A 20486-nucleotide genomic window follows, 5' to 3' on the forward strand; every position below is an offset into this window, starting at 1 on the left:
GTTGGCATGGAGCTAGACAGTTTGACATCTGTGGCAGAGCGACGGACGCTCAGCAGGCTCCTATCAATGATGGAGAATGCACTGCATCCACTAAACAGTGTCATCTCTAGACAGAAGAGCAGCTTCAGCGACAGACTGCTGTCACTGTCCTGCTCCACTGACAGACTGAGAAGATCGTTCCTCCCCCAAACTATGCGACTCTTCAATTCCACCCGGGGTGGTAAACGTTAACATTATATAAAGTTATTGTCTGTTTTTACCTGCATTATTATTAATCTTTAATTTAATATTGTTTTTTGTATCAGTAAGGTGCTGCTGGAGTATGTGAATTTCCCCTTGGGATTAATAAAGTATCTATCTATCTATCTATCTATCTATTTCTCCGAGTAATAATTTCTCTTTTTTTGCACTAATGCGATATTTACTTTTTTTTATTTTTATTGACACACTCATTTTTTTCTGCTTTCATATTCTGTACCTTGCTCTGCATGTGTTTCACGCCTATGTTTTTTTGGGGTCTTTTGAATTCCAGTTTTCATTATCTCTGACCTGACAAAGTCATTAAACACATGTCTCACTGACTTCATTTAAAAGATTCAGCATATTTGGACTCGAAAGATTCCAAATATTGTTTTTACATAAGTTCTGAAATAAAACTGAAACTACTGAAATAGCAACCATTCAAAGAAAAAAAAAAAACCTTAAAAGTTTGTCCGGAAAACCAAACACAGGGGTTGTTATATTTAATATAAAAAAAATGTTAAAAATGCATAGTGGAAGCTATGTTTGAGAGAAGCTGTTTTCATGACGCCTTGTTCTTTTTTATTTCTGAAAAGGAAAATAAATTTCTGTACCACCTCTACATGTTTCTCAGTTGACTTTATTTTGACACAATAAGGTGAGAGAAGTGTTTCTGTAGGCTATATGTGCATAGAATTTTTTTCTAACTACACGGTGATGCAAGAGAGGGACTGTGTACTCTAAATTGTGAATTTTGAGGAAAGGCTGTTTATGTGAGTGCCACAGTGATGAACGAAGACCTGAAATGACACAGTAGGTCATCAAAGCACAAGAAAGATATACACATTATCAACTCACGAGATTCTGCCTCTTTTTTTGCTATGTAAAAGCTTACAAACATCAATCCGTTTATACACTTCTAAACCTAAACAGAATAATCTGTCTATACACACTCATATTTATGTATACAATATATACATAAGCAAAACAAGAAACCTTACTTGTAGTACTGCTTTTGTATTGCACTCATCTCAACTCTTAAGATTTGTTCTACTTTAGCAGGCAGAGACTTTTCTACATCCTTCTTCACTCTGCGTAGCAGAAATGGCTCCAGTTCCTTATGCAGACTTGTATATCCAGAATCTCTGCCTTTTCCATGTTCTTCCTCAAACATTTCCCATGAATTAAATCTGTGATGGTATTAGAAATGACAAAAAGGAATAAAAAATTTAAGCTGTTGCTAATTTAACAAAGTCAACTATTTGAAAGTTCTACTTGAAATTTATAGAACGAAAATATTAATTTGTTGGGACATGATGCAACTACACATTTGCTTAAGCCAAAACATGCCAAAGATAACTCCCTAAATGTTTAAGACATACAGTCACATTTTTCTACTCATTAATAATGAAAAATACTTATGAAGCAGCTCAAATGGCTCAATGGGAGCCATTTTTGTATAAATAGCCAAAGAAGAACAGACTGATTGCATCAACTAGTCTTAAATCCCAAGAACCTATGCAGCAGTTGGGGGGCCACTCTGGCCATGCATGGCACAGCTTAAGCTAACATGTTGATCCTTAGGTTTTGTCCTCTTCCACTAGCTCAATGCTAAAATAGTAGTGTCATCTGTCTGCTCTTCTCTGGCAACTTTAGATAGAAAACAGTCATGTTTTTCTAAGTGACATAGTCATTTTAAGTTTACTCAAGTATTGTTTCATTTATTTTTGAGTATTACTGGTCAAAGACTTATTTTAGTTTAAATATATTAATCACTGTTTTCTTCTAAGTAACAAAGCAGTTACAGGCCAAGTGTTATATTTTAGGTACATCTAAAAGAAATTAAAAAATGGCTTCTGCACTTTGGAACTTAATGTCTTTTGCAGTGCACATGTATGGACAGTATGTTAATACAACTCTTTTAAAACGTTAATGAAAAATAGAACAATTAAATCAAAAAGGCACAAAAAATACTCTATTTTCATAATGTACTAGCTATGTTATCCACCTAGCATCAGCCGGCAAATGTCCTCAGAGAATGTTCCTTGGTTATAGCACCATCAGTTAATCAGTTATCTTAAGTACTATATAACTCAGCACTTTTCTGCATACAGTATTTTCTTTAAATAAGGGCCTAATATCATTAGATTATGGAAGCTCATAATTTTTCAGCACACTACATACAATTGCCCCTAAATAAAACATTCCTGCCATAAATCAATTCCTGCATTTCCTAGTGACTGACCATGGCATTTGCCAATGATCATTGTAAAATTGTGTTTTAAAAGAAACTGTACATTTTTTTTTAATTCAAACAGGTGATTAGTAAGAATAATCATAATTTTGTGTATAAATACACAGTGGCATATAAAATCATTCAATCCCCTTGAAAGTCGTCATAATTTTCTGCATGACAAAAGATATGTACACATTCAATATTTTTAATATGAACTTTTATGCTGTAACAATATATTTCCAAAGTCAAAATAAACCATTTTCTACGAACAGAAGAAGAAACCTCACCAGTTAGTGTTTGCATAAGTATTCAAGTCCTACACATTAACATTAAAAGTTTTGCTACAATAACAGCAAGGATTCTTTTCGGATAAATATGTACCAGTCATGCACATTGGTCAGGAACGATTCTTCCCCATTCTTCTTGGCAGAATGTATAGAAATCCTCTAGGTTGGTGGGATGGCACCTCTGGACAGCAGTTTACAAATAGTGTCAATGATTCTCAATACAGTTACGATCAAGGCTTTGACTTAGGAGGAGGAAGAGTTTAGGAGCATACACTGACAGAGTGTGCTGCTGCACCCACAACATGACAAACCATCTCAGGGTCCCAAATTGGAACCTGAGCACAGCCACGCAACAGGTGACCCTTAGCACCACATTAGTTCAAATGGAATGGAACAGTATGAAGTATTTTACAGAGGCTGGAGTGCCAATACTGCCAGCAACCCCCAAGTGCTCCCTGAAGTTTGGAGGACCTGCTTATAGGGCTGGATGCAGGTTAATGTCATACTCCGAATGGAGCAATTGCAGGTTAAGGGCCTTCCTCATGGGCCCAATGGACTTGACTATTCCAAAACATTCATCTTTTTGTTTCTGAGCATTCCACTGTCACTTTGGCCTTATGCTTAGGGTCATTGTCATGATGAAAGATCAATCTTCTCGCTGTAGGTTCATAGCAGACTGGAACAAGTTCCCCTGCAATATTGTGCAATATTTGTGTTCACCCATTGTCCCTTGAACTCTGAAGAGACTACCAGTCCCTGCAAATGAAAAGCATCCTCATAGCATGATGATGTCACTACCATACTTCATCATAGGTGTTTAAGGCATGAACAGTATTAGTTTTACGCCACATATACTTTTTGAAGTCTGGCCAAAAAGTATTGTAAAAATTGTATTTTGGTCTCATCTGACCATAAAACCTTCACCCACACCTTAACTGTGTCTTTCGCATGGTGTGTAGCAAATGCCATACATGCTTTTATGTGGACCTTCTTAAGAAATGTCTTCTTTGTCACTTCCCACCCATAGAGGCCCGTTTTATAGAGAGCTCTTAAAATTGTGAACATATGCACCTTCATTCCGGTTTCAGCCAAAGAGCACTGCAGACTTCTGAAAGTGACAGTCAGATTTTTAGTTGCCTCTCACACCAGCTGACATCTTGCTCTAATGTTTAGTTTTGAGGGATTGCCTGTTCTGTCACTCCCGGGAGGTTTGTATTTAAAAATCAGTGCAAGAAAGGGTTCTCTTCTTTCTTCAACCCACGGTCACCCATAACAGTCTCCCACACCGTGCCTCCATCATGCAGGCCTATTGGGATAATGGGCAAAGACCCCAGCAACATTCGCATACAGCTACTACCTCCAAAATGTCTCCTAAGTTTATCCATTCCCAGACTAAAGTCTCTTACTCTAACTGTGCCTTCAAATCCTTTACTATTCCTACAAGATCAGTCAATAGGACCAGATCCCCTCTATGTCCACTGCTCCTCCACTCCAAATCACCAACTCCATCCATTACGCTCTAAACTCCATTTTCTTCTTTATACTTGTGTCTTGCTTCTGTTCCACTTGTTCCTTCTTTCCATCGCCCAGCCTACCTTATTAACCCCTAGAGCTAATTAGCACCCATTACTCTCAATTACTCAGACACACATGGCTACGGACTAATCTGCCCATGATAAATGGGTTCAGCTGTGATACCTTATCTAGATGGAGGCATGGACATCACACACAGACATGAAAATTGCACACTGACATAACCTACTCGCTACAGTATTATCAAAAAAGGTCAGCTAATTTTCTTTGTTTTCAGTATAACATTGCTAATGTTCAATCAAATCAGTCAAAGCATTTTTAGATATTGGAATTTTTAGTTTTTCATTTGCAGGAGCTAGTTTCACCCCTAAATATCAATATATCAAAATGTCCTTTAGTGGGTACATATTGCCCTTGATGTACAATCCTGCCAAATCTCAGCTTTTATACTAAATGGCAAACAGTGTTTTTGTTGATAAATCAGTGAATGAACTTTGCATTTTATGTATGTGGATGGATGGATGGATGGATGGATAACTAACCTAACTACAGGTTTTATTTATAGAGTACATATTTAAATAACATGCACTCTGCTGCCACATGTTGCAAAATACAATGCAACTCCATTCTGAATTCAGCTACTTGTTTCTATGGGTGGTTTTCTTGTGCATTTTCACACTCACATGAGTATCACAAGATTGGTACTTGCTTAATACCAGACTAGGTCTGAACACAATTTTTCAAGAAAAGGTCCGTTTTGAATATTACAGTTTTAATGCACCCTAATGGGTACCAAGGGAGACATTAACTCATATAATTAATGCAATTAGCCAATATACTGTGCCCAGTAGTATAAAAGTTTATATATATATATATATATATATATATATATATATATATATATATATATATATATATATACACACACACACACACACACACACACATATACGCATACACACACATATATAGTACTAGTTACTTCCACCTCTGTAAATCAGTAATAGCCAAAAATGATGGAAATACTTTGACAGCACCAAAAATCAAGTTACAATCCCAGCAAAACTAATACACATTTTTTTCCCTAGTCTCACTGAGCCAGACATGATATATAAACCTGGAGATGATCACAAATTAATTTTGCTTAAAACTGAGTGGGTATAATTAGATGGCTGAATAAGTGTCACATTTCTAAATCAATCCAATATTTCCCGAAGGCGTCAGTGAAATTAGGAGCAGTAATTCTGAACTACAAAGATCAGTGGTGCTCTAATTAACCTTGTCAAACAGACAACAAGCTTCAGATTGTAATAAACTGTCTATAGCTGAAAAGTCCCCTATTAATTCAACAAATAAGTATGTGTCACATGTGCAGATAGGACACTGCATGTGTTAAAAATAGACAACCTGTTGCAAGCAAAAACCTTTTCTGTAACAGATTATATAATTGGCATTTGAAGCCATCAATGGACAAGTGGTAAAAGTGAACAACACACTGTCGTGCATGCTGCATGTTCTCTCTGTTGTTCACCTTTACAATGGCAATGTAGGAGTCAATGTTACCTTGAAAGAACTGGTACCTATACTCATGAAAACATGAACTGCAATATATGCATTTGAAGTAAATGGTGTGTCACACCTCATCAAAAGGACTGCTGTTTACAGAGGTACTACCGCAGAATGTTTGTGTGTATATTACAGTTGCTGATTAGCTGCTGTTAAGCAATTAATGTGATAAAATTTCTGCAATTTCATTTTTTAATGCAACCCCTATATGCATTAAGTTAATGCGGTCAATTTGACTGTGCTTCACATTTTAATCATGCAATGCTAAATGAATCCAAGTCTATTAATAGTAGGTCATAGGATCAGGTGCTTGATTGTTACCTGTGTTTCTTAATATTCTTCTTCCATGCACACCAATGAAGTTGCCACCCATTACTTATAATACAGGATTGTCCCATACTGGAATATAAAAACACCTTGTACAGAGCTGAATCAATAAGGGACACCCATCCATCCTTTATTTACATACACATCGCTTCATATATACAACAGCTCTTCAAACTGCAGAGAACAACATAAGAACCGTTAAAAGCAAACCTGTTACACATGTGGAGTGAATGAGTTTAGTTTCTGTGGAGCATTAATGTTGTAGTCAGACATGGTCTGTGCACACTGTGAGGCTGGGTGTCAGATTCATTGTTGCTGCGTTCACACACTGACAGAAAAAAAGCCCCTTTGTGTAGTACAGCGGAACATCCAGAACAAGATTATACATGCACTGTAAACATCACTATGCTGATATCTGCTAGTCCAAGTCTGCCTGTAAGAGGCTTTTGAGGTATAGGTCTGAGTGGGAGATCGAATGTCAATGGGTTAGCTCTGTCTCTGGGATATCTGACCTTAGATAGCATGGTGCAGGTGCTAAGCATCAGCTAAAGTACAGATAACACAATCGCTCAATTTTTTACACTTTACTCAGACTTCCCCCAGCACAGGCATGAGAAGTTGTTGTTTAATTAACTGCATGTCACCTACTGTAGCCTACATTGTACAGGAACCAACAAGACTGTGGGCTATTAAAATATTCTCTTAAATTGGTGCGAGCAGGTTGATGGACAGTTCCACTATCCTCGCCTTACTGGATAGTAGCGCTGTAGAAGAGTTACAGAATACCGCCTATGAACAGGCAATGTGCTCGCTTGGTTTACTTCTTATTTATCAAATCGATTCCAATATGTACAGAAATGTGCTGACAGTGCTCCTGTGAGATATACTGGGACCTTTACTGTTTTTACTTTACATGCTTCCACTGGGATCTATCATTAGGAAACATAATGTTAATTTTCACTCGTATGCAGATGACACCCAGTTATACCTTTCATTTAGATCAAATGAAGTTTCTCCGATGTTGTCTTTAATTAGTTGCGTTAGTGAATTAAAGAAGTGGATGGATGAGAACTACTTGTCCTTAAACACCGATAAAATAGATGTTAATTGTTGGAGGGAATGACGCTGATAACAATATTTTGTCATTGCCTGCAATTTAAAGTGCATATTACAAAGTTGTCCAAATCATGTTTCTTCCATCTTGAAAATGTTGGGAAATTAAGGAGCTTTCTAAAAAAACAGGATTCTGAGAAATTGATTCATGCATTTATTTCTAGTAGGATTGACTACTGCAATGTGGTGTTCACTGGATGTTCAAACTATTCTTTATATAGCCTCCAGTTAATCCAAAATGCTGCTGCAAGAATTATTACAAGAACAAGGAAGTGCAAACACATAACTCCAGTTCTTAAATCCTTTCACTGGCTCCCGGTTAAGTTTAGGGCAGATTTGAAAGTCCTCCTTTTAACATATAAAGCATTAAATGGCCAAGGTCCGGCTTACTTGTTTGAATTTATCATGACTTACAAACCAGAGCACACATTAAGATCTCAAGATTCTGGTCTGCTTATGATTCCAAGGATTAATAAAATAACAGTGGGAGGTCGAGCTTTTAGTTACAGGGCCCTTAAACTGTGGAATGGTATGCCTGCTACTACAAGAGATGCCCCATCGGTCTCAGCTTTTAAATCCCGGCTGAAGGCTCACTATTTCAGTTTAGCATATCCTGACTAGAGCTGCTGATTAACTGTACAGACTGCATCTCTGTTGTTAGTCATTAGCACTAAAACATAAGTAACATGATAGTTATAATTTGTTACTAACTCTCACCTATTCTGTTTCTCTTATTGGAACTCAAACGTGGCACTTGGTGCCACGGCCCACCTGCCAAGTTGTTTTGCCTGCCTAAGGTAAAGTCATCCCTGATGGAGGATCGCAGGAATCGTGGGGTAGAGGGGTCCTTTCATCGGATTGGCTGGGCAAGCAATGTTTCAGCTGTGGAATGGCCAAATGGGGGAGGCAGCTTGATGGATGAGGTCTCCAGGACTCTAAACAAATCCAAATCATATTGTGTGATATCATCTACTGTTAAATTCTGGTCCGTACTTGTAAAATGTTTTATTTTTATACCGTATTGAGGATTTGTTCTGTTCTGTGTATTGTATTGTATTGACCCCCTTTTTTTTTTTTTGACACTCACTGCACACCCAACCTACCTGGAAAGGAGTCTCTTTTTGAACTGCCTTTCCCAAGGTTTCTTCCATTTTTTCCCTACAAGGCTATATAAAAATAACTTGTATTGTAACTGTTCTTCAGTATAAAGATTTTTCTCCAACTTCACTTTGCCTCCTATATCTAAAACAATTACAAACAGTAATTTTTTTTTTTTTTTTACCAGAAGAGTAGTTCTGTATGAACTCATTAGTGTACTGTACAGAAACTTTTGCACAGGCTTTTTGATTAAAAAATAGCCTCCTTAGCATTAGTCCCAAATTGTATTTGGGCTGTGAAAACCGTGCTAAAAGCATTAGTTCCGAGCGTCAATCAGGCAACTGTACAGATATGTCTTGCGTAAGCGTTAGAACATTGAATCACTCAGGGTGTAAAAGTGCTGTCAGTGCTGTCCTTCTTTGGAGAAATTATTTCTGAGTGCATGTTTTCACTAATTATGAAATATCTACACTTTACCAACGATGAAGACTTTGATGAGAATACCCATCTAGCACCCAAACTGAAGAAAATTTGTTAGACATACCAAGCCATTGTAGCAACATTTCGGAGCGTTTAAATTCCGGACCATGATGTCAGCATCAATGAAAGTCTCATGGCTTATAAGGGCAGACTGTCATGGATACAGTACATCACGTCAAAAAGAGCAAGATTTGGTATAAAGTTTTACAAGCTTTGTGAATCTAAAACAGGATACATTTGGAATTCAGTTCTGTACACAGGGAAAGGGACAATGTTTGATCCAAAATACAATCAGTACAGCGCTGCAATGTCATTGGTGCTGATAGATGCTCTGCTGGATTAAGGTTACTGTGTAACAATTTTTATACTTTGCTAGAGCTATTTGACATCTTGCTGCAAAGAAAGACTGACGCATATGGAACAGTGTGTCCCAATCATCGTAGCATGCCTAAAGACTTTGGCAGAGCTAAATTATAGCAAGGTGCACTAATAGCTTCGCAAAAGGGTAAAGTGCTTGCACTGAAATGGAAAGACAAGAAAAATGTTTGTCTTCTTTGCACTGTACATAATGCAGCTACAGTCACTGTGCAGGCAAAAGGCAACAAGCAGGTTACGAAGCCTTGAGCTGTGGTTGACTGCAATAGCAAGATGGGTGGCGTAAACCTTGAGGATCAAGAATTGACTTTCTATCCCCGTTATGCAGAGACAACAAAAGAAATACTACAAAAAGACATTGTCACCTGATGGAACAGTGCATTTGGAATGCATTTGTTTTATACAAACAAAAAGCTGGTGAAACTGTATCTCATGCAAACTTTACGTGCCAGCTCATAAAACATATCATTGCTGCACATCAACCATCCACACTACTGCAAAAGAGACGCTGTCGACCCAGCCAATCTTGCATCAATCCAGAGCGTCTTATATACCTCCAACAAAAAAAAAAAAATCAGAATCCAACTCGTACCTGTACAGTGTGCTGTTCAAAATATGATAAATCTGGAAAGAAAATTCAAAAAGAAACGAGCTATTATTGTCCCGACTGTGACGTTGGATTGTGTCAATCACCGTGCTTTAAGTTTCACCACACAAAGGACTCATTTTGAGATTATATACTGTTTTGGCATCATTAAAAGTATCTGTTACTGAAAAGTTTACACATAATCATTTCATGCTATGCAGCTGCAAAAATACTGAATACTGGTTTTAAATCAGTCTTCTTTTTGAGAGATGCAAGTTGCCCTTTGCCTGTAATATGATGTCAACTTGTACGATTTATAGTGTACCAGCAGGAGTACCCGGCATTGCCCAGGAATCTATAACTGGTGAATTTCCCAAATGAAAGAAACAGAACATAGAAATCAAACAAACATTGTTCTGATTGACATTTTATTGTAATAGGTAATATAAGTGGTCATTTTAGAGGCTTTGGATACAGTATATTTTTTGTGTTGTCATGGGGTTCTGAGAATGAACAAATTGTGAGGATTGCCCACTGTAGAACATGTTATGTAGCGTTGTCCGTGTGAAAAGCATGGATTTTCCAAATTGATGCCTTTAACTTGCAGTGATTGCCCTTCAGCCTTAGTAAATCACATAGCAAAATCTAAACGAATAGGAAATTCTAGGCTTTTGAAATCAAATGGTAAATCATTCTGAATCACCGGAATTCTTTGTATGAAAACATGTTGACGTCTTGCGCAAGGTTTGAGACGGCCTTGTGAATTTCCCATTGGGATTAATAAAGTATCTATCTATCTATCTCTATCTCTATCTATCTGAAATAGACTTTTTTTAACAGGAAATTGTAGACATTTTAAATCAAAGGGTAAATCATTCGGAATCAGCGGAATTCTTGGTATGAAAACATCTTGACGTCTTGCACAATGTTTGAGACGGCCTTGAAATAGACTTTTTTGTGACATCGGAAGTGGACTTTCTAATGCCATGTGTTTTGTTTGGTGGCATGGGTATATTAGCGAAAAGCAGGACAATTATAATGTGTCACATGGTATTACGTACGGAGCAAAACTGAAATCTTACTTTGAGTCAGAAAGTGAGCAAATAGCATGACAAATACAGAAAGCCCGTCACGACATCTATACGGCAGTTCCCCTTCACGCGATGAAAGCAGTCGTCTTTCTCATACTTGGACACTTCTGCAATGTCCTGGCAATTTAAAGAAACATTGGTAAAGAGGGAGGCACAGAAACCAAACGTGCCGCTAGATGGCGACGCCATTAACGTCTGTTGCAACGTGCGGCCATCTTGTCGATGATAAGTATGGGGACTTTTTGCAAACGTTGTGTCGGTCAAAAGGTGTCCTGCGCTTGACCAAGGACATTTTTCCCAACCAAACATACCCCATGACCTCCTCCTGGTCACAAAGCAGCCCCATGCCCAGTTTGGTGGCGATCTGACACCCGGTGCAGATTTGTATGGCGGACAAACAAACATACATAGACTCTGCTTTATATATTAGATAAACATTTTTAATCTGCATTATGTCAAAATATGCCTAGCAGGTATTCATGAGGTCTACAATTAGTATCTACGTCAATTTAAGATGAATTATTTTAAAAAATACAAGAGATCCTTCGTAACACTTAAGTCCAAAAGAACCCAAAAGTCTAATTATTTTGACGTTTTAAGTTGCACTGCTGACAATGTTAATAAATTTGTTTGTTTTTTTGTTTTGTTTTTTTACAGTTAGGGTTTTTTGACATAAATATTTTACGGTTAACAGTATTGCTTTGTCTTCTTGTTGGACTTTCGTGTTTTTCCTCATATCCTCATGGAGCTAATGTGCACAGGGTCCCTTTGAAAAACCTTAAAACTTACTCCATACGTTAATGGCGCAGCAAAGGATTCGATTTAAGAAAGCATGATTTCCATGTTTGAGGCATGCTTATAACAACAAAAGTAAAGTGAAAATAAACTTTATCAGAGATCTGTAGGTCTCTGAAGAAAAAGATGTTCCTTGTTCATTTGTCTGCTTGCAGTAGCAATTGTGGGTGGAGATATGACAACCCAACACTGGCCTGTTACTTTCTACGTGGTTATATTACAAAGCCTACAGACTGAGATACACACAGTGTGTTAGCATGGTGAAAAACATACATCAGAGTTTCATTGTACACATGATAAAATATCTGAGCAGAACAGAATATGCTGCTCTGTAGTTTTAATGAAATCCTTAGGGTTTTAAAAAGGCCCAGCAATCTTTTATGTAGTGTGGATTGTGCATGCATGATGAGGGGGTGGGAAGAAAACAGCAAAGAATACAAAAGAGGCAGAATTTACAACAGATTTGCTTTTTAACTTTTTAAAAAAACAATTTTAGCAATATGTGTGTAATTTCAAGACATGAATATTTCCTAACATGTTTGGCTTGAAAAACTGACGCATTAAATTTTAAGGCTTATCTTTATAAAGATACACCACTAACAAACCCCACTTATAAAAATTTTTTTTTAAAAAACCACGCTGGGGCAGGCTGATTTTTTTTTTTTTTTTTTTTTTTTTTTAATTTAAAAGATGTGGTTCACATTTGAAAGCAATTTCATGCAGCAAAATAATATATACCATGATTATGAACAGCAAATAACTGACTTAGAAAATGCCAAACTTATCCTTCAGGCATACACAGGTATAATATACTAGTATCAAATATACTGGTCAGTTTTAGCATTGCTATCATATTAGTGGACCATCTCAGTGACATCCATATTAAAAAAAATTGCTGATACTTTCCAAAAGCTGTAAAAATGTATGAATTTAAACACAAATCTGAAAACATACATGTTAATGGTGTTAGAAAATTTGGTATCTGTCATCTATACTAGTTACACTAAAACTTTTCAATTTATAATCCAGTCATTCAGAAATAGTGTATACAAAAACTGTAAAAATACAAATTACTTCACCTACTTTTCTGGCATTATAAAATGCAAAAGGGACCACAGTTCCTTCAGGGAATTCTGTAGAGGTGTACCAGTGATTAGAAGTCGATGGTTTGATTTGAAGTCAACCAGAGTTTTATAAAGTAGGGAATCATCATTCTTCAAACGATGAGCTTCATCAACTCCAATAAAGGCCCAGTTAACATTGCCAAGAAATGTCTAAGTAAAAACATGTGAAATCGTCAAGGATTGAAAAAACCCTAAATGATAAAGTGTTCTTTAATGAAAAACTGTACTGAAGACAACAAGTAGCAGACAAACTTTACATTTAATCACAACAGGCAGAAATAACATGGAAACTGAAAATAATGAAAATAGATACCTTATCCTTAAGCAAAATTTCATAAGTTGTTAATAAGATGTTGTATTTCAAACGTTTAGTCTGTGGATGCATCCATTCATGAGTTCGAATCTTTATGGGGGGGGGAAAATACACAAAAATACTTTTAAAAGAAATTGCCTTTGTAATACACTGTAAACTAATTTAGTATAACATATTTACAATTGCCCATTCTCATGATTAATATCTCTCAGTTTAAATAATTACGTTGTCCATATATTTAAGGATCTACACTGTCTTTAGATACATAAAACAGACTAAACAAAGATGTGTTTCAAATATTCTAGAACCATACCATGCTCCTGCTGTTTATGTCTCCCAGATAAACTACAACATTCATCTGAGGAGCCCATAGCAGAATTTCTCTTTGCCATGAAGTAAGGGTAGAGAGTGGAACAACTAGTAGGAAGGGTCCAAATAGCTGATGTTCATGGAACAAATAGTTGAGGAATGAGATTGTCTGAATGGTTTTTCCTAGTCCCATTTCATCTGCCAGAATACAGCTGTTCCCTCTAAACGGGGGGGAAAAAATTGGTTTAAGAAACATAAAATAGCTATAATACTTTTGTATACACAATGCCTTGTGAAAACCTGCATCTTATGTTACACTGTACACTTTACATTGTAAAAGATCATGTTTCAAAGATTTCATAAATTACCATTATATGTAAGAGATGTTCATTTTCTATTTGTCACTATTCCATATGTGCCACGTATTTAGATTTATATGTTCATTGTCTAATAAGCATATGAAGTTCTGGGTTGTAGGAAGCTAGCACCTAAACTACAAGTAATGTGCACAAGTCAGGAAAAAAACTGAACAGAAAGCCAATTTTAATTTCTGAGAAAATACATTTCCCTCAGTCACACATCCTTATGATACACTTTTACAGCCGATTTCAAAACGTTCTGCTTGGTCCGTTTCTACAAACATACCATGACAGTTTCTTGGGGGGGGAACGGTCTCCCTGTGGCTCTGAAATGTTCCTATGGGAGGCCCACTTAAACTACAGTAAAAGCAATAAAATAGAAATTTCAATAATTAAACTTTCACATTTACATTGTGAATTGAGTAGATTACTGTAACAAACTCTTACTTTAAAAGCATTCCATTTTATCTTTAACATGGCATGGATATTTTATGGTGGCCAAAGGTTAGCAGTTGTGTACTAAAAACGTGAATTTAAACTATATGCCACAAATGCTTGAAATTTGCATGTTTCTTGTTCCTAAGACAACATGGATGCATTAAAAAGTAAGATGAACTGCATTACTGTGTGCCTTCATTGAATTCCAACAGATTGGGGGCTCTGAATTTTGGAAAGATATTCTCGCTTAATCAAAGTGCACTAGAGCTTGCGCTACAGAAACAAGTACAGTAATCCCTCGCTATATCGCGCTTCGCGGCTTCACGGATTTTTCGCTGCTTCGCGGGTTTCTGCGGACAATGGGTCTTTTAATTTCTGGTACATGCTTCCTCAGTTGGTTTGCCCAGTTGATTTCATACAAGGGACGCTATTGGCAGATGGCTGAGAAGCTACCCAACTTACTTTTCTCTTTCTCTCTCTTGCGCTTTCTCTGATCCTGACGTAGGGGGATTGAGCAGGGGGGCTGTTCGCACACCTAGACTATACGGACGCTCGTCTAAAAATGCTGAAAGATTATCTTCACGTTGCTATCTTTTGTGCAGCTGCTTCCTGAAACGACATGCTGCACAATGCTTCGCATACTTAAAAGCTCGAAGGGCACGTATTGATTTTTGCTTGCTTGTTTATCTCTGTCTCTCTCTCTCTTTCTGTGCTCTTGAAGGAGGGGGTGTGAGCTGCCGCCTTCAACAGCTTTGTGCCGCGGTGCTTCGCATACTTAAAAGCCAAACAGCCCTATTGATTTTCCTCTGCCTTTATGACAGTCTCTGCTCCTGACTCCTTTGAAGAGGAAGATATGTTTGCATTCTTTTAATTGTGAGACGGAACTGTCATCTCTGTCTTGTCATGGAGCACAGTTTAAACTTTTGAAAAAGAGACAAATGTTTGTTTGCAGTGTTTGAATAACGTTCCTGTCTCTCTACAACCTCCTGTGTTTCTGCGCAAATCTGTAACCCAAGCATGACAATATAAAAATAACCATATAAACATATGGTTTCTACTTCGCTGAATTTCTTATTTCGTGGGTGGCTCTGGAACGCAACCCCCGCGATGGAGGAGGGATTACTGTAGTTCCAAAGACTTATTAACTTGTGATAGAAGATTGCCATGTTAAGGCAATCAAGACCTCACTGATCCTTTTAAATGAAAATATAATCAATTTCAAATATAAACAACAAAAACAATTTAAAGATAATCAGTAAATTACTCTATGCTCATTTTCATGACAATACAGCCACCCTATTGAAATGGAGGCCCGTGGGCCATATGCGGTACAGAAGCAAACTCCCAAGTGGCCCAGCCGAAACACAGAGAAAAACCAAGAAAAACACATTTCGCAAACTTTCAGAAATTCCTACAGTAGTACAGCCCATGAATGTAACACTCCACATAGCCTAACAAAATTCAACCCACAAAGCTGCACATTCACACTGTTGTGTGCCTAGAAGTGGTGTTAGTTGTCTATGATATTGTGATTTTTTTTTGGTGACAGTATGTGCAGTTACATTGCATCAGCACTTCGGCCACAAGAAATGGTTGGCATCTTCTACATAATGAATGATTCTAGAATCAATTGTGTGCTGAGACTAAGTTCTATTCCATTTTCATCAAGTGAGTGCAATCATGGGTTTTTGCAAAAGAACCTAAATGTTAGTGATAAGCAGTGTCTCTGCACCTCACCTCATAAATTTGGTTGGCCCTCCACTCACAAGCTTAGATCCTGCAGATTCATGGCTGTTATGAGGATCACCCATTGACAAGTAAAGACCAAATTATAAAGACTATTTGATGAAAACATGCAAAAAGTTTGGAATTTTCTTTAAAACTCAATCAAATTAACCACTGCTTGCTTTGCAAAACTACTTTAATTATTAGCAGAATGAAGAGCTTGCTATTAACCTCCGGTTAATACCCTTCAATTCTGGAAATTAGCTGTTTGTAATTTTAAACTGTCAAACACAAAATTATACAGTACATCGACATGAGTGGCGTAATGATCGGGCCACTGCTTCACAATAAGGAAATCATGGATTCACGTACTGGGTCCTCCCTGTGTGGATTGAGTAAAGCTCTATATAAATGTGTAGAATTACTATTATACTTGAAGATTTGTCCCATTCTAATTTTAAACAGTTTTTTTCACCAAATATACAAAACATGTAGGCCTAGGAAACTAGGCATCTATATACTTTCACAGTACCTAAAACTTGATCCAAAGGCAATATACTTTCACAGTACCTAAAACTTGATCCAAAGGCAAAGTATGCTTACCGCCAGCATTTTGTTTACAAAATTTAAGCACTGCTAATCACGTGTTGATTTAAAATGAAACTATGCTCGTCCAGTGTGCAGTAGACATTGTATTCATGTATGTTAGTTACATGCACTTTGTGATGTGCCAGAGTCATATATAATAATAATTCATTACATTTATATAGCGCTTTTCTCAGTACTCAAAGCGCTATCCACACAGGGAGGAACTGGGAAGCGAACCCACAATCTTCCACAGTCTCCTTACTGCAAAGCAGCAGCACTACCACTGCGCCACCTGTGATGATCAAAACATTTGTTTTATTTCAAAAGGGAAACAAATGTTACTTCTAATACTGTGTATTTTGTTTTTATGCACTTTGAGATGTGCCTAGGTCAGACATGTCAGGCCAAAATTTTTTATTTTTTTTTATTTCAAAAGTGGAAAAAAAGTTTTGCTACCTCCTCGGATTCTGTTCTGTTATAGCTTTTTTAAGTGTTTTATGTACTTGTTGATGTGCCTGTGTCACATGTGACCAAATTTAAAAGAGAAACAATGAATAAACATTACTAGTCTCTCAACAGATTAATTGGTGTTGGTTTAAAATTTGCAGTTACATGCTGCTTATCAGCCGTTGAAAATGTCTCTCCCGGGTAAATTTCTTGGTATGAAAATCTGGTGCAACTGAATTTGTAATTGAACAGCTTTACTGTACAGTAACCTTGCACAATTAAGAGTATATACATTTTTTAAAATCCCAAATTCTCTTCAAATTAAAACTTTTACAGGCCATGGCCTACCCATGACATTCAGAGTCATACTGAATTTTTTTCCCCTTCTTTTATCACGCACAGATAAGATCAGATTTTTTTTATGAGGAATATTTTTCTTTAGTGATTGTTCAGAAAGCTTTTATAATTGATGCTAGAAACCTTGGATATACAGTGATCCCCCGCCTATCGTGGACGTTATGTTCCAGACTCACCCGCGATAGGTGAAAATCCGTAATATAGAAAGACCATATAAATAAACTTTTTTCTTTTTATAGTTTAAGCCTTAAAATACCCATCCCACACGCTTTTAACACATGTAAACTTATTAAAACACACTTTGTAAACACATATGATATGTGGATGTCAGGCTAAGGATATGAGTAACATCTCTCAATTATAAAGCATTTTAACATCACGCAAGACAAGGCAGAGAGACAGAAGGACAGCTGCTGTACAGGCTTTTAAATGACTGACACGCAGAGCGACAAGCAAAACAAACATCTTGGCAGAAGCAGCACAAATTCCACTTCTCCTTAGCTTGCATTCAGCACACACACATATATAAATTATATATATATATATATATATATATATATATATATATATATATATATATATATATATATATATATAGATATAGATATATATATATATATATATACACACACACACACACACTGCGGTGGGTTGGCACCCTGCCCAGGATTGGGTCCCTGCCTTGTGCCCTGTGTTGGCTGGGATTGGCTCCAGCAGACCCCCGTGACCCTGTGTTCGGATTCAGCGGGTTGGAAAATGGATGGATGGATGGATATATATCTATACTAATAAAAGGCAAAGCCCTCACTGACTGACTGACTCACTCACTCATCACTAATTCTCCAACTTCGCGTGTAGGTAGAAGGCTGAAATTTGTCAGGCTCATTCCTTACAGCTTACTTACAAAAGTTAGGCAGGTTGAATTTCGAAATTCTACGCGTAATGGTCATAACTGGAACCTGTTTTATGTCCATATACTCTAATGGAGGAGGCGGAGTCACGTATCGCGTCATCACGCCTCCTACGTAATCACGTGAACTGAAAACAAGGAAGAGATTTACAGCACGAGTCAAACGCGGAAACGAAGGTAAATGACGTTAATTGTTGAGTGTCTTAATACTGTGTAGGCATACATATTAACACATGTGCAATTAAATGTGTGCATTTACAGGGTGATTTCTCAGGCTTAAAAGCTCGCCTTTTATTAAAAAGGTAAATGCAAACTGTTTTCATTCTGAAGGGCACAAACAACGTTAGATTTCAGCCGTTACATATTATCAGTTGTATTGTATGCTTACAATACATATAGAAATGTGTTAATCGTTAACTAATACTATGGGATGTTGTTTTTCGACTCGCGCCTTGATTTATACGATTGCATGTCTTGGTGGGTTTGCGTAGCTTATTGTCAATATCTTTACACCTCTTTTCAAGACTTAATTTAAAAAGGTTTTCTTTTCTTCTTAATTAAAATTTAAAAGCAATACTTCACTGCTGCGAAGCCCCTGTAACGCTGACGTCCGAGGTTCGATTACCGTAAGTGAGTGCAGTGACTGTGTACGCCTGATGAGCCAAGAATAAGGGGGAAACACGTGTCGCGTACTCTTTGTATTATTTGACAGTAAACTATTTTCAACCATTCTATGATCTGCTTCTCACAAATGAAGGCACCGTGGCTGATGTTACCTGGTAGGTAACCACCCACTCACTTCACTCCCTTACGGGAATCGAACCTCGGACGTCAGCGCTAGAGGTGAAGCCCCTAAAATTGCGCCACGGCGTGTGGTTCGTTTATTTGACAGCATGTAGATTGGGGTAATTACATTCACGGCATTCGTAGTCTGATTCACAATCTGATTGTATGGGTGGTTACTTACCAGGTAACGCTTATGGTTAGCCAGCAAGTCAGCTCGAAGTGATCACTCGAGTGAAGGCAGATTCACAAAAAAACAGATCCTTAACAAATTGTTATTGTTATATTTTCCCTCAATTTAAAAAGGTTTTCTTTTCTTCTTAATAAAAATTTAAAAGCAGTACTTCGCCGGTGCGAAGCGCGGGGATTTGAGCGACTGACACATACAGACATATTCATGAGTGCACGTACTTCGGAAAGAATGCACCATGTAAACCTAAAGTTTAAATTAAGTTCATAGACCTACAGAAGGTTGCCATTGATTTCAGGCAAGATTGCTTTTCTCCTGTACAACAATACGTTGCATTCTCAAGAGTGTGCTTGCACAGCTTGGTCATATTACAACCGGAGTGCTGAACTGACAACGTGGTATACAAACAGAACTATAACAATCGTAATAAACGAACAAAAAAACAGCGGACAACCCGTAGATTAAATAAAAAGGCTGCTTCCGTTGGCGAAGCAACGAAAAAGGAAGACCTTATATGGCGTTTGTTTATAAAACAGCGGAGAGGCTGTGTGAAGTCAGCTTCACAAAAAACCAGATCCTTAACAAATTGTTATTGGTATATTTTCCCTCAATTTAAAAAGGTTTTCTTTTCTTCTTAATAAAAATTTAAAAGCAGTACTTCGCCAGTGCGAAGCGCGTGGATTTGAGCGACTGACTCATACAGACATATTCAAGAGTGCAAGTACTTCGGAAAGAAAGCACCGTGTAAACCTAAAGTTTAAATTAAGTTCATAGACCTACAAAAGGTTGCCATTGATTTGAGGCAAGATTGCTTTTCTCCTGTACAACTATACGTTGCATTCTTAACAGTAAGCTTGCACAGCTTGGTCATATTACAACTGGAGTGCTGAACTGACAACGTGGTATACAAACAGAACTATAACAATCGTAAAAAAAGCGAAGAACCCTTGGATTTAATAAAAAGGCTCCTTCCTTGGCGAAGCAAGGAAAAAGGAAGACCTTATATGGCGTTCGTTTATAAAACAGCGGAAAAGCTGTGTTAAGGCTGCTTCACAAAAAAACAGATCCTTAACAAATTGTTATTCGTATATTTTCCCTCAATTTAAAAAGGTTTTCTTCTTAATAAAAATTTAAAAGCAGTACTTCGTGGGGATTTAGATATAGATATATATATCTATATATATAAAAATGGAATGGGTGGGTCGTCGGGTGGGCC

General features: G+C 37.2%; 1 protein-coding gene across 2 annotated transcripts in view; it reads right to left on the reverse strand.

Moving 5' to 3' along the window:
• Positions 1 to 20486, reverse strand: part of chd1 (chromodomain helicase DNA binding protein 1) — a 236842-nt gene that overhangs the window by 100413 nt on the left and 115943 nt on the right. For both annotated transcript variants that reach the window (XM_051929867.1, XM_051929866.1), the window contains 4 exons: positions 13478 to 13694; positions 13165 to 13254; positions 12811 to 13001; positions 1242 to 1430 (listed from right to left, as the gene is read on the reverse strand). In XM_051929867.1, the coding sequence (XP_051785827.1) occupies positions 1242 to 1430; positions 12811 to 13001; positions 13165 to 13254; positions 13478 to 13694 (687 nt within the window). The remainder of the gene's footprint in view (positions 1 to 1241; positions 1431 to 12810; positions 13002 to 13164; positions 13255 to 13477; positions 13695 to 20486) is intronic.

The sequence above is a fragment of the Erpetoichthys calabaricus genome, chromosome 7 (assembly GCF_900747795.2).
Source record: "Erpetoichthys calabaricus chromosome 7, fErpCal1.3, whole genome shotgun sequence".
Taxonomy (NCBI): domain Eukaryota; kingdom Metazoa; phylum Chordata; class Cladistia; order Polypteriformes; family Polypteridae; genus Erpetoichthys; species Erpetoichthys calabaricus.